The following is a 12,691-nucleotide window of genomic DNA, read 5'->3' on the forward strand; positions in this document are numbered from 1 at the left end:
CTTAATCACCGATACAGATATATACAGTCGTGGAATTAACACATTATTATGCCTAATTTTGTTGTGATGCCCCGCTGGATGCATTAAACAATGTAACAAGGTTTTTCAAAATAAATCAACTCAAGTAGTGGAAAAAAATGCCATATTTATTATTGAAGTCACAAAGTGCATTTTTTTTTTTTAACATGCCTCAAAACAGCAGCTTGGAATTTGGGACATACTCTCCCTGAGAGAGCATGAGTGTCCCGGAAGAGTTAGTGCTGCAAGGGCTTCTGGGTATTTGTTCTGTTGTGTTTATGTTGTGTTACGGTGCGGATGTTCTCCCCGAAATGTGTTTGTCATTCTTGTTTGGTGTGGGTTCACAGTGTGGGGCATATTTGTAACAGTGTTAAAGTTGCACACCTTGGTAGGCGCACACACCTTGGTAGGCTCACACACCTTGGTAGGCTCACACACCTTGGTAGGCGCACACACCTTGGTAGGCGCACACACCTTGGTAGGCGCACACAACTTGGTAGGCGCACAGACCTTGGTATGCGCACACACCTTGGTAGGCGCACACACCTTGGTAGGCGCACACACCTTGGTAGGCGCACACACCTTAGTAGGCGCACACACCTTGGTAGGCGCACACACCTTGGTAGGTGCACACACCTTGGTAGGCGCACACACCTTGGTAGGCGCACACACCTTCATAGGTGCACACACCTTGGTAGGCGCACACACCTTCATAGGTGCACACACCTTGGTAGGTGCACACACCTTGGTAGGCTCACACACCTTGGTAATAATAACACACCTTGGTAGGCGCACACACCTTGGTAATAATAACACACCTTGGTAGGCGCGCACACCTTCATAGGTGCACACACCTTGGTAGGCGCACACACCTTTGTAGGTGTACACACCTTGGTAGGCGCACACACCTTCATAGGTGCACACACCTTGGTAGGCGCACACACCTTCATAGGTGCACACACCTTGGTAGGCGCACACACCTTCATAGGTGCACACACTTTGGTAGGCGCACACACCTTGGTAGGCTCACACACCTTGGTAATAATAACACACCTTGGTAGGCGCACACACCTTGGTAATAATAACACACATTTTTTTTTTATAACATGCCTCAAAACAGCAGCTTGGAATTTGGGACATGCTCTCCCTGAGAGAGCATGAGTGTCCCGGAAGAGTTAGTGCTGCAAGGGCTTCTGGGTATTTGTGCTGTTGTGTTTATGTTGTGTTACGGTGCGGATGTTCTCCCGAAATGTGTTTGTCATTCTTGTTTGGTGTGGGTTCACAGTGTGGGGCATATTTGTAACAGTGTTAAAGTTGCACACCTTGGTAGGCGCGCACAACTTGGTAGGCGCACACACCTTGGTAGGCTCACACACCTTGGTAGGCGCACACACCTTGGTAGGCGCACACACCTTGGTAGGCGCACACACCTTGGTAGGCGCACACACCTTGGTAGGCGCACACAACTTGGTAGGCGCACAGACCTTGGTAGGCGCACACACCTTGGTAGGCGCACACACCTTGGTAGGCGCACACACCTTGGTAGGTGCACACACCTTGGTAGGCGCACACACCTTGGTAGGCGCACACACCTTCATAGGTGCACACACCTTGGTAGGCGCACACACCTTCATAGGTGCACACACCTTGGTAGGTGCACACACCTTGGTAGGCTCACACACCTTGGTAATAATAACACACCTTGGTAGGCGCACACACCTTGGTAATAATAACACACCTTGGTAGGCGCGCACACCTTCATAGGTGCACACACCTTGGTAGGCGCGCACACCTTTGTAGGTGTACACACCTTGGTAGGCGCACACACCTTGGTAGGCGCACACACCTTGGTAGGCGCACACACCTTGGTAGGTGCACACACCTTGGTAGGCGCACACACCTTGGTAGGCGCACACACCTTCATAGGTGCACACACCTTGGTAGGCGCACACACCTTCATAGGTGCACACACCTTGGTAGGTGCACACACCTTGGTAGGCTCACACACCTTGGTAATAATAACACACCTTGGTAGGCGCACACACCTTGGTAATAATAACACACCTTGGTAGGCGCGCACACCTTCATAGGTGCACACACCTTGGTAGGCGCGCACACCTTTGTAGGTGTACACACCTTGGTAGGCGCACACACCTTCATAGGTGCACACACCTTGGTAGGCGCACACACCTTCATAGGTGCACACACCTTGGTAGGCGCACACACCTTCATAGGTGCACACACTTTGGTAGGCGCACACACCTTGGTAGGCTCACACACCTTGGTAATAATAACACACCTTGGTAGGCGCACACACCTTGGTAATAATAACACACATTATTTTTTTTTAACATGCCTCAAAACAGAAGCTTGGAATTTGGGACATGCTCTCCCTGAGAGAGCATGAGTGTCCCGGAAGAGTTAGTGCTGCAAGGGCTTCTGGGTATTTGTGCTGTTGTGTTTATGTTGTGTTACGGTGCGGATGTTCTCCCGAAATGTGTTTGTCATTCTTGTTTGGTGTGGGTTCACAGTGTGGGGCATATTTGTAACAGTGTTAAAGTTGCACACCTTGGTAGGCGCGCACAACTTGGTAGGCGCACACACCTTGGTAGGCTCACACACCTTGGTAGGCGCACACACCTTGGTAGGCGCACACACCTTGGTAGGCGCACACACCTTGGTAGGCGCACACACCTTGGTAGGCGCACACAACTTGGTAGGCGCACAGACCTTGGTATGCGCACACACCTTGGTAGGCGCACACACCTTGGTAGGCGCACACACCTTGGTAGGCGCACACACCTTAGTAGGCGCACACACCTTGGTAGGTGCACACACCTTGGTAGGCGCACACACCTTGGTAGGCGCACACACCTTCATAGGTGCACACACCTTGGTAGGTGCACACACCTTGGTAGGCTCACACACCTTGGTAATAATAACACACCTTGGTAGGCGCACACACCTTGGTAATAATAACACAGCTTGGTAGGCGCACACACCTTGGTAGGCGCGCACACCTTCATAGGTGCACACACCTTGGTAGGCGCACACACCTTTGTAGGTGTACACACCTTGGTAGGCGCACACACCTTCATAGGCGCACACACCTTGGTAGGCGCACACACCTTCAAGGGTGCACACACCTTGGTAGGCTCACACACCTTGGTAATAACAACACACCTTGGTAGGCGCACACACCTTGGTAATAATAACACACCTTAGTAGGCACACACACCTTGGTAATAATAACACACCTTGGTAGGTGCACACACCTTGGTAGGCGCACACACCTTCATAGGCGCACACACCTTGGTAGGCGCAAACACCTTCAAAGGTGCACACACCTTGGTAGGCTCACACACCTTGGTAATAACAACACACCTTGGTAGGCGCACACACCTTGGTAATAATAACACACCTTAGTAGGTGCACACACCTTGGTAATAATAACACACCTTGGTAGGCGCACACACCTTGGTAATAATAACACACCTTAGTAGGCGCACACACCTTGGTAATAATAACACACCTTGGTAGGCGCACACACCTTGGTAATAATAACACACCCTGGTAGGCGCACACACCTTGGTAATAATAACACACCTTGGTAGGCGCACACACCTTGGTAATAATAACACACCTTGGTAGGCGCACACACCTTGATAATAATAACACACCCTGGTAGGCGCGCACACCTTGGTAATAATAACACACCTTGGTAGGTGCACACACCTTAGTAATAATAACACACCTTGGTAGGCGCACACACCTTAGTAATAATAACACACCTTGGTAGGCGCACACACCTTGGTAATAATAACACACCTTGGTAGGCGCACACACCTTGATAATAATAACACACCCTGGTAGGCGCGCACACCTTGGTAATAATAACACACCTTGGTAGGCGCACACACCTTGGTAATAATAACACACCTTGGTAGGTGCACACACCTTAGTAATAATAACACACCTTGGTAGGCGCACACACCTTGGTAATAATACCACACCTTTAGGGTGCTGACAAGCACGTGTGCACAATTAGAGCAAGATTGTTAGAAAAACAAGTCCCTGACTGAAAGGTGGACATCTGTATGCTCGCACCACCACCAGTAGAGGGCGCCACAAATGTCCCTGCATTCATGATCAGTCCTTCTCACCTTTAGGCCCTTTGAGCAGGTTGACCTCCAGGATGGTCTCCGGTGGCGCCTGCCTCCGCCTCACCAGCAGACGCACCACTGGCCCCGCCTCCTTCAGGGCCTCCACCGCCCTGCTGTGAACCACCTCGGACACGTCCACGTCGTTCACGCGCAGGACGCAGTCGTTCACCCTGCCATTGTCAAATATATTGGGAAAAAACAACAACATCAGGATCCACTATCTTTAGGCTTTCATTTTTCCATCCATCCATCCATTTTCTACCGCTTGTCCCTTTAGGGGTCGGGGGGAAGGGGGGGTGCTGGAGCCTATCTCAGCTGCATTCGGGCGGAAGGCGGGGTACACCCTGGACAAGTCGCCACCTCATCACAGGGCCAACACAGATAGACAACATTCACACACTAGGGCCCGTTTAGTGTTGCCAATCAACCTATTTAACAAAAAAATAAAATGTTAATTGAGATTTATGACACGCAGTGAACAGAAATACAATACAATACAAATCAAATGTTCTTTTATCCCAACAGACAACTGCACTTCCGAATTTCCCCAACACGGCGCAGAAATACACAAAAGCAAGCAAAAGGCTCATCAACCACGTCTCACTCGGATTGATTGTAAAATCAACCTGTGGAGGGGGGGCGTGGTCTGCGGGCCTGCCCCAGAGCGGGGTGTATAAGGACCGGCCTCGAAGTCAGCGGCAGGTGAGTGGATTGCCCAGCTGGGGCTTGTTATCTAATCACCTGTCACCCTTATTAGCAGCAGCTGGAACGAGAGACGGTGTTGGAGTTGGAGCCAGAGGGAGACGAACACATATTGCTGGAAAGCAAGCCACCTCCGGGTGTTTATGAAAAATAAAAGACGTGATTCACACTGTATAAGATCTGTCGGCCAGGAGAACCCACACAAGAGGGAAACCTCCACACAACCCGAGTGTAAAATCAACCTGTGGAGGGGGGGCGTGGTCTGCGGGCCTGCCCCGGAGCGGGGTGTGTAAGGACTGGCCTCGAAGTCAGTGGCAGGTGAGTGGATTGCCCAGCTGGGGTTTGTTATCTAATCACCTGTCGCCCTTATTTGCAGCAGCCGGTACGAGAGATGTTGTTGGAGTTGGAGCCAGAGGGAGACACACGCCCAGAGACGAACACATATTGCTGGAAAGCAAGCCACCGGCGGGTGTTTATGAAAAATAAAAGACGTGATTCACACTGTATAAGATCTGTCGGCCAGGAGAACCCACACAAGAGGGAAACCTCCACACAACCCGAGTGTAAAATCAACCTGTGGAGGGGGGGCGTGGTCTGCGGGCCTGCCCCGGAGCGGGGTGTGTAAGGACTGGCCTCGAAGTCAGTGGCAGGTGAGTGGATTGCCCAGCTGGGGCTTGGTATCTAATCACCTGTCGCCCTTATTCGCAGCAGCCGGTACGAGAGATGTTGTTGGAGTTGGAGCCAGAGGGAGACACACGCCCAGAGACGAACACATATTGCTGGAAAGCAAGCCACCCGCGGGTGTTTATGAAAAATAAAAGACGTGATTCACACTGTATAAGATCTGTCGGCCAGGAGAACCCACACAAGAGGGAAACCTCCACACAACCCGAGTGTAAAATCAACCTGTGGAGGGGGGGCGTGGTCTGCGGGCCTGCCCCGGAGCGGGGTGTGTAAGGACCGGCCTCGAAGTCAGCGGCAGGTGAGTGGATTGCCCAGCTGGGGCTTGGTATCTAATCACCTATCGCCCTTATTAGCAGCAGCCGGCACGAGAGACGGTGTTGGAGTTGGAGCCAGAGGGAGACACACGCCCAGAGACGAACACATATTGCTGGAAAGCAAGCCACCCCCGGGTGTTTATGAAAAATAAAAGACGCGATTCACACTGTATAAGATCTGTCGGCCAGGAGAACCCACACAAGAGGGAAACCTCCACACAACCCGAGTGTAAAATCAACCTGTGGAGGGGGGGCGTGGTCTGCGGGGCTGCCCCGGAGCGGGGTGTGTAAGGGCCGGCCTCGAAGTCAGCGGCAGGTGAGTGGATTGCCCAGCTGGGGCTTGGTATCTAATCACCTATCGCCCTTATTAGCAGCAGCCGGAACGAGAGACGTTGTTGGAGTTGGAGCCAGAGGGAGACACACGCCCAGAGACGAACACATATTGCTGGAAAGCAAGCCACCCCCGGGTGTTTATGAAAAATAAAAGACGCGATTCACACTGTATAAGACATTATTGTGAGGTTTTGTCTTAGTGTTCCTAAAAATAGATATCCCGGCCCCCAAGACACATTTTTTTTCTCTAAATTTGGCCCCCCGACTCAAAATAATTGCCCAGGCCTGGTTTAGACCGAAGTCACATTTGAAAAGATCCGATTCCAATTGGGACTACCTCTTGACGTGGTCTGAATCTGGTGCCAAAAGATCAGATTTGAAACACTTTGGAGCGTTTAGACTGGCAAAAAAAAAAATCATATCTGTGTCACAAGAGGGTAAAAAAAAAAAATTGGTAGTTCCGTGTAAACGCGGCCTAATGCATTTTTGCCACTGTGTCCAGATGTTAAGGCAGGCCTGGGCAATAATTTGACTCTGGAGGGCAAATTTAGAGAAAAAAATGTGTCTGGGGGCCAATATATCCATTTTTAGGAACACTAATACAAAACCTCACAATAATATCTGATTGAATGCTAAAAACGTTATGACAGACCACCTTAAAAAACGGAATGAGACACCCAGAATGTACATGAAAATAAAGAATGTGGGATTTACAATGTTAACTATGAAGGATAAAACATTGAATATTGACACACCCCCTCTCCATCCACTTTTTTTTTTACAATCAAGCGAAACACAACAAAAATGCAGTAAAATATGAACATGAAGGGTAAAAAAACCGCACCTACTATCTGATACATCTGATATATCACTAAGCTTTAGAACTTTGTTGTAAAAATCTCCTTCCCGTCCCTGACACCCACATTTCAGGCTCTGGAAACACTCTGTGGAAACGCTCCCCACCCACACTGCTTGGTGCCTCGTCTGACCTGCTGTGACTTACATTACCATAGTAACTAATTAGATTATCATAGTAACTAATTAGATTACCATAGTAAGTAGTCCGATAATGGCTTTTTTGCCGATATCCGATATTGTCCAACTCTTATTTACCAATACCGATATCAACCGATACCGATATACACAGTCGTGGAATTAACACATTATTATGCCTAATTTGGACAACCAGATATGGTGAAGATAAGGTCCTTTTTTTATTTAATTTTTTTATTTTTTATTAATCAATCAACAAAACAATACACAACAATGTAATCCAATTCCAAAACCAAACCCGTCCCAGCAACATCAAGAACAACAATAAACAGAGCAATTGAGAGCAATTGAGGACACACAAATCCAAGTGTAGTGAAACAAAAATGAACATTAACGACAACAGCATCAATATTAGTAACAATTTCAAGATAGCAGTGATTAAAAAAAACCCTCATTGATATCATCATAAAAAATATTATTAAAAAATAATACAAAAATTAGAAATGAACAATAGTGTCCAACATTTTCCACAAAGATATAATAAGTCATATTTTGGTTCATTTATTAGTTGAAACAAATTTAAATAATGGATCCCATATTCCAATATATGACTCATTATTATCTAAACTAAATGCAGTTTGTTCTACTGATATCATCTCCATAGCTTGTGTGTACCAGTCAGTATGAGTGTGACTATCAACAGCTATCCATTTCTTAAATATTACCCTTTTTGTTATTATGCATATTGAAAGAAAAGCATTTTTACTCTTTGATGATACCGATATATACAGTCGTGGAATTAACACATTATTATGCCTAATTTGGACAACCAGGTATGGTGAAGATAAGGTCCTTTTTAAAAAATAATAATAAAATAAAATAAGATAAATTAAAAACATTTTCTTGAATAAAAAAGAAAGTAAAACAATATGAAAACAGTTACATAGAAACTAGTAATTAATGAAAATGAGTAAAATTAACTGTTAAAGGTTAGTACTATTAGTGGACCAGCAAGACACACAATCATGTGTGCTTCCCTTGCAGACTGTATTGATATATATTGATATATAATGTAGGAACCACAATATTAATAACAGAAAGAAACAACCCTTTTGTGTGAATGAGTGTGAATGGGGGAGGGAGGTTTTTTGGGTTGGTGCACTAATTGTAAGTGTATCTTGTGTTTTTTATGTTGATTTAATAAATAAATTAAATATATATATTATCGGACATCTCTAGTACCGTATTTTTCGGACTATAAGTCGCAGTTTTTTTCATAGTTTGGCCGGGCTCCAGTGCGACTTATATATGTTTTTTTCCTTCTTTATTATGCATTTTCGGCAGGTGCGACTTATACTCCAGTGCGACTTATACTCCAAAAAATACAGTAACTAGTACCGTATTTTTCGGACTATAAGTCGCAGTTTTTTTCATAGTTTGGCCAGGCTCCAGTGCGACTTATATGTTTTTTCCTTCTTTATTATGCATTTTCGGCAGGTGCGACTTATACTCTGGTGCGACTTATACTCCGAAAAAATACGGTATATCATGCAAAAGTGCAGATTCCAACCATTGAAAGACTTAGTATAGTTGAAGACTTACGGTCATTAGAAAACATCACTGCACATCATAATGGCAGCTACACTTTCCATCTTAAAGACCTAAAAAAATGATTTGGGAATGTCCGGCGGGCCAGATTGAAAAGCTTAACGGGCTGCATGTGGCCCCCGGGCCTTAATTTGCCCTCAGACACATTTGTTTCCCTTAATTTGGACCCCCGGACTCAAAATAATTGCCCAGGCCTAGTCACATTTGAAAAGATCCTATTCCAATTGGGACTACCTCCTGATGTGGTCTGAATCTGGTGCCAAAAGATCAGATTTGAAACACTTTGGAGCGTTTAGACTGGCAAAAAAAATCATATCTGTGTCACTTGAGAGCAAACAAATCTAATTGGTGTAAACAAGGCCTGATGCATTTTTGCCACTGCGTCCAGACTTTTAAGGGGAACATTATCACCAGACCTATGTAAGTGTCAATATATACCTTGATGTTGCAGAAAAAAGACCATATATTTTTTTAACCGATTTCCCAACTCTAAATGGGTGAATTTTGGCGAATTAAACGCCTTTCTAGTATTCGCTCACGTTGTGACGTCACATCGGGAAGCAATCCGCCATTTTCTCAAACACCGAGTCAAATCAGCTCTGTTATTTTCCGTTTTTTCGACTGTTTTCCGTACCTTGGAGACATCATGCCTCGTCGGTGTGTGTTCGGAGGGTGTAACAACACAAACAGGGACAGATTCAAGTTGCACCAGTGGCCCAGAGATGCGAAAGTGGCAAGAAATTGGACGTTTGTTCCGCACACTTTCCCGACGAAAGCTATGCTACGACAGAGATGGCAAGAATGTGTGGATATCCTGCGACACTCAAAGCAGATGCATTTCCAACGATAAAGTCAAAGAAATCTGCCGCCAGACCCCCATTGAATCTGCCGGAGTGTGTGAGCAATTCAGGGACAAAGGACCTCGGTAGCACGGCAAGCAATGGCGGCAGTTTGTTCCCGCAGACGAGCGAGCTAAACCCCCTGGATGTCTTGGCTCACACCGTCCCTTATGCCACCGAAGATGATCAAGAGAAGAATATCAACCCTGGCTTCCCTGGCCTGCTGACATCAACTCCAAAACTGGACAGATCAGCTTTCAGGAAAAGAGAGCGGAAGAGGGTATGTCTACAGAATATATTAATTGATGAAAATTGGGCTGTCTGCACTCTCAAAGTGCATGTTGTTGCCAAATATATTTCATATGCTGTAAACCTAGTTCATAGTTGTTAGTTTCCTTTAATGCCAAACAAACACATACCAATCGTTGGTTAGAAGGCGATCGCCGAATTCGTCCTCGCTTTCTCCCGTGTCGCTGGCTGTCGTGTCGTTTTCGTCGGTTTCGCTTACATACGGTTCAAACCGATATGGCTCAATAGCTTCAGTTTCTTCTTCAATTTCGTTTTCGCTACCTGCCTCCACACTACAACCATCCGTTTCAATACATGCGTAATCTGTTGAATCGCTTAAGCCGCTGAAATCCGAGTCTGAATCCGAGCTAATGTCGCTATAGCTTGCTGTTCTATGCGCCATGTTTGTTTGTGTTGGCATCACTATGTGACGTCACAGGAAAATGGACGGGTGTATATAACGATGGTTAAAATCAGGCACTTTGAAGCTTTTTTTAGGGATATTGCGTGATGGGTAAAATTTTGAAAAAAACTTCGAAAAATAAAATAAGCCACTGGGAACTGATTTTTAATGGTTTAAGGACACCCTGTGCAGAAAGAACTAAAAAAGGACCCCTGCATCCTTCCACTTGTCTGAATGCGACCTTCATTAGAACCAGGCGGGACAGCCCTGAGCTGAGGAGAAACCTACCCGAGTCGTCCATCCATGGCAGCCGCTCCTCCGGGGATGATCTTGGTGATGAAGATCCCCGGGTCATCAGGAATGTGGGGGTTGTCTATTCCTCCTGCGATGCTGAAGCCCAGGCCAGAGTTCCCCTGCGCACACACACACACACACACACACACACACACACACACACACACACACACACACACACACACACACACACACACACACACACACACACACACACACATCAAGCAGTGCATGAAAGGTGAAGTGTGCTGAAGGTTTGTCGCCATGTGAGGATGGATCCCACATCCAACAGGCGTTGTGGATTTACAAACTCAAGTTAAGATTAGTTTGGATCCACCCCACCCCTCTCTATCTCTCTCTTAAAAACGCCGCCATCCTTCTGGTGGCAGGAAATTGGACATTTGGAAGACGGCGTCACGTCCTGACAGCCGTAACATCAGACAAGCGGAGAGAAGGAGTTCGCTTTGTTGTTTTCTATAATTAATGAGCGAAGGTCGCAGCAAATTAGGACGCAGGGAAGCCACTGAAGGACTATGAGTTGTTTATGGAGGACTATGGCTTCATTCTATTATTTTGTCTACATTATGAGGGACAAACTGTAAACATTTATTATTAATCTACTTGTTCATTTACTGTTAATATCTGCTTATTTTCTGTTTTAACATGTTCTTTTTACAGCCATGCATCCATCCATCCATCTTCTTCCGCTTATCCGAGGTCGGGTCGCGGGGGCAGCAGCCTAAGCAGGGAAGCCCAGACTTCCCTCTCCCCAGCCACTTCGTCCAGCTCTTCCCGGGGGATCCCGAGGTGTTCCCAGGCCAGCCGGGAGCCAACGTGCCCTGGGTCTTCCCCGTGGCCTCCTATCGGTCGGACGTGCCCTAAACACCGCCCCAAGGAGGCGTTGGGGTAGCATCCTGACCAGATGCTCGGACCATCTCATCTGGCTCCTCTCGATGTGGAGGAGCAGCGGCTTTACTTTGAGCTCCCCCCGCCCAGATGACAGAGCTTCTCACCCTATCACTAAGAGAGAGCACTGCCACCAGGAAACTAATTTCGGCCGCTGGTACCCGTGATCTTGTCCTTTCGGTCATAACCCAAAGCTCATGACCATAGGTGAGGATGGGAAACGTAGATCGACCGGTAAATTGAGAGCTTTGCCTTCCGGCTGAGCTCCTTCTTCACCACAACGGATCAATACAGCATCCGCATTACTGAAGATGGCGAACCGATCTGCCTGTTGATCTCACGATCCACTCTTCCCTTACTCGTGAACAAGACTCTGAGGTACTTGAACTCCTTCACTTGGGGCAGGGTCTCCACCCCAACCCGGAAATGGCACTCCACCCTTTTTCGGGCAAGAACCATGGACTCGGACTTGGAGGTGCTGATTCTCATCCCAGTCGCTTCACACTCGGCTGCGAACCGATCCAGTGAGAGCTGAAGATCCTGGCCAGATGAAGCCATCAGGACCGTATCATCTGCAAAAAGCAGAGACCTAATCCTGCATCCACCAAACCGGATCCCCTCAACGCCCTGACTGCGCCTAGAAATTCAGTCCATAAAAGTTATGAACAGAATCGGTGACAAAAGGGCAGCCTTGGCGGAGTCCAACGCTCACTGGAAACGTGTCCGACTTACTGCCGGCATTGCGGACCAAGATCTGACGCTGATAGTACAGGGAGCGTACCGCCTCAATCAGACGGTCCGATAGCCCATACTCTCTCAGCACTCCCCACAAGACTTCCCGAGGGACACGGTCGAATGCATTCTCCAAGTCCACAAAGCACATGTAGACTGGTTGGGCAAAATCCCATGCACCCTCAAGGACCCTGCCGAGAGTATAGAGCTGTTCCACAGTTCCACGACCAGGACGAAAACCACACTGTTCCTCCTGAATCCGAGGTTCGACTATCCGGTGTAACCTCCTCTCCAGTACAACTGAATAGACCTTACTGGAAAGGCTGAGGAGTGCGATCCCACGATAGTTGGAACACACCCTCTGGTTCCCCCTCTTAAAGAGAGGAACCACCACCCTGGTCTGCCAATCCAGAA

The 12,691-nt window shown here is 47.4% G+C and overlaps 1 protein-coding gene across 15 annotated transcripts in view; it reads right to left on the reverse strand.

Moving 5' to 3' along the window:
* Positions 1-12,691, reverse strand: part of dlg3 (discs, large homolog 3 (Drosophila)) — a 399,427-nt gene that overhangs the window by 162,824 nt on the left and 223,912 nt on the right. For all 15 annotated transcript variants that reach the window (XM_061930678.1, XM_072912496.1, XM_072912493.1 and 12 more), the window contains 2 exons: positions 10,634-10,758; positions 4,182-4,351 (listed from right to left, as the gene is read on the reverse strand). In XM_061930678.1, the coding sequence (XP_061786662.1) occupies positions 4,182-4,351; positions 10,634-10,758 (295 nt within the window). The remainder of the gene's footprint in view (positions 1-4,181; positions 4,352-10,633; positions 10,759-12,691) is intronic.

The sequence above is a fragment of the Nerophis lumbriciformis genome, linkage group LG36, assembly GCF_033978685.3.
Source record: "Nerophis lumbriciformis linkage group LG36, RoL_Nlum_v2.1, whole genome shotgun sequence".
NCBI lineage: Eukaryota > Metazoa > Chordata > Actinopteri > Syngnathiformes > Syngnathidae > Nerophis > Nerophis lumbriciformis.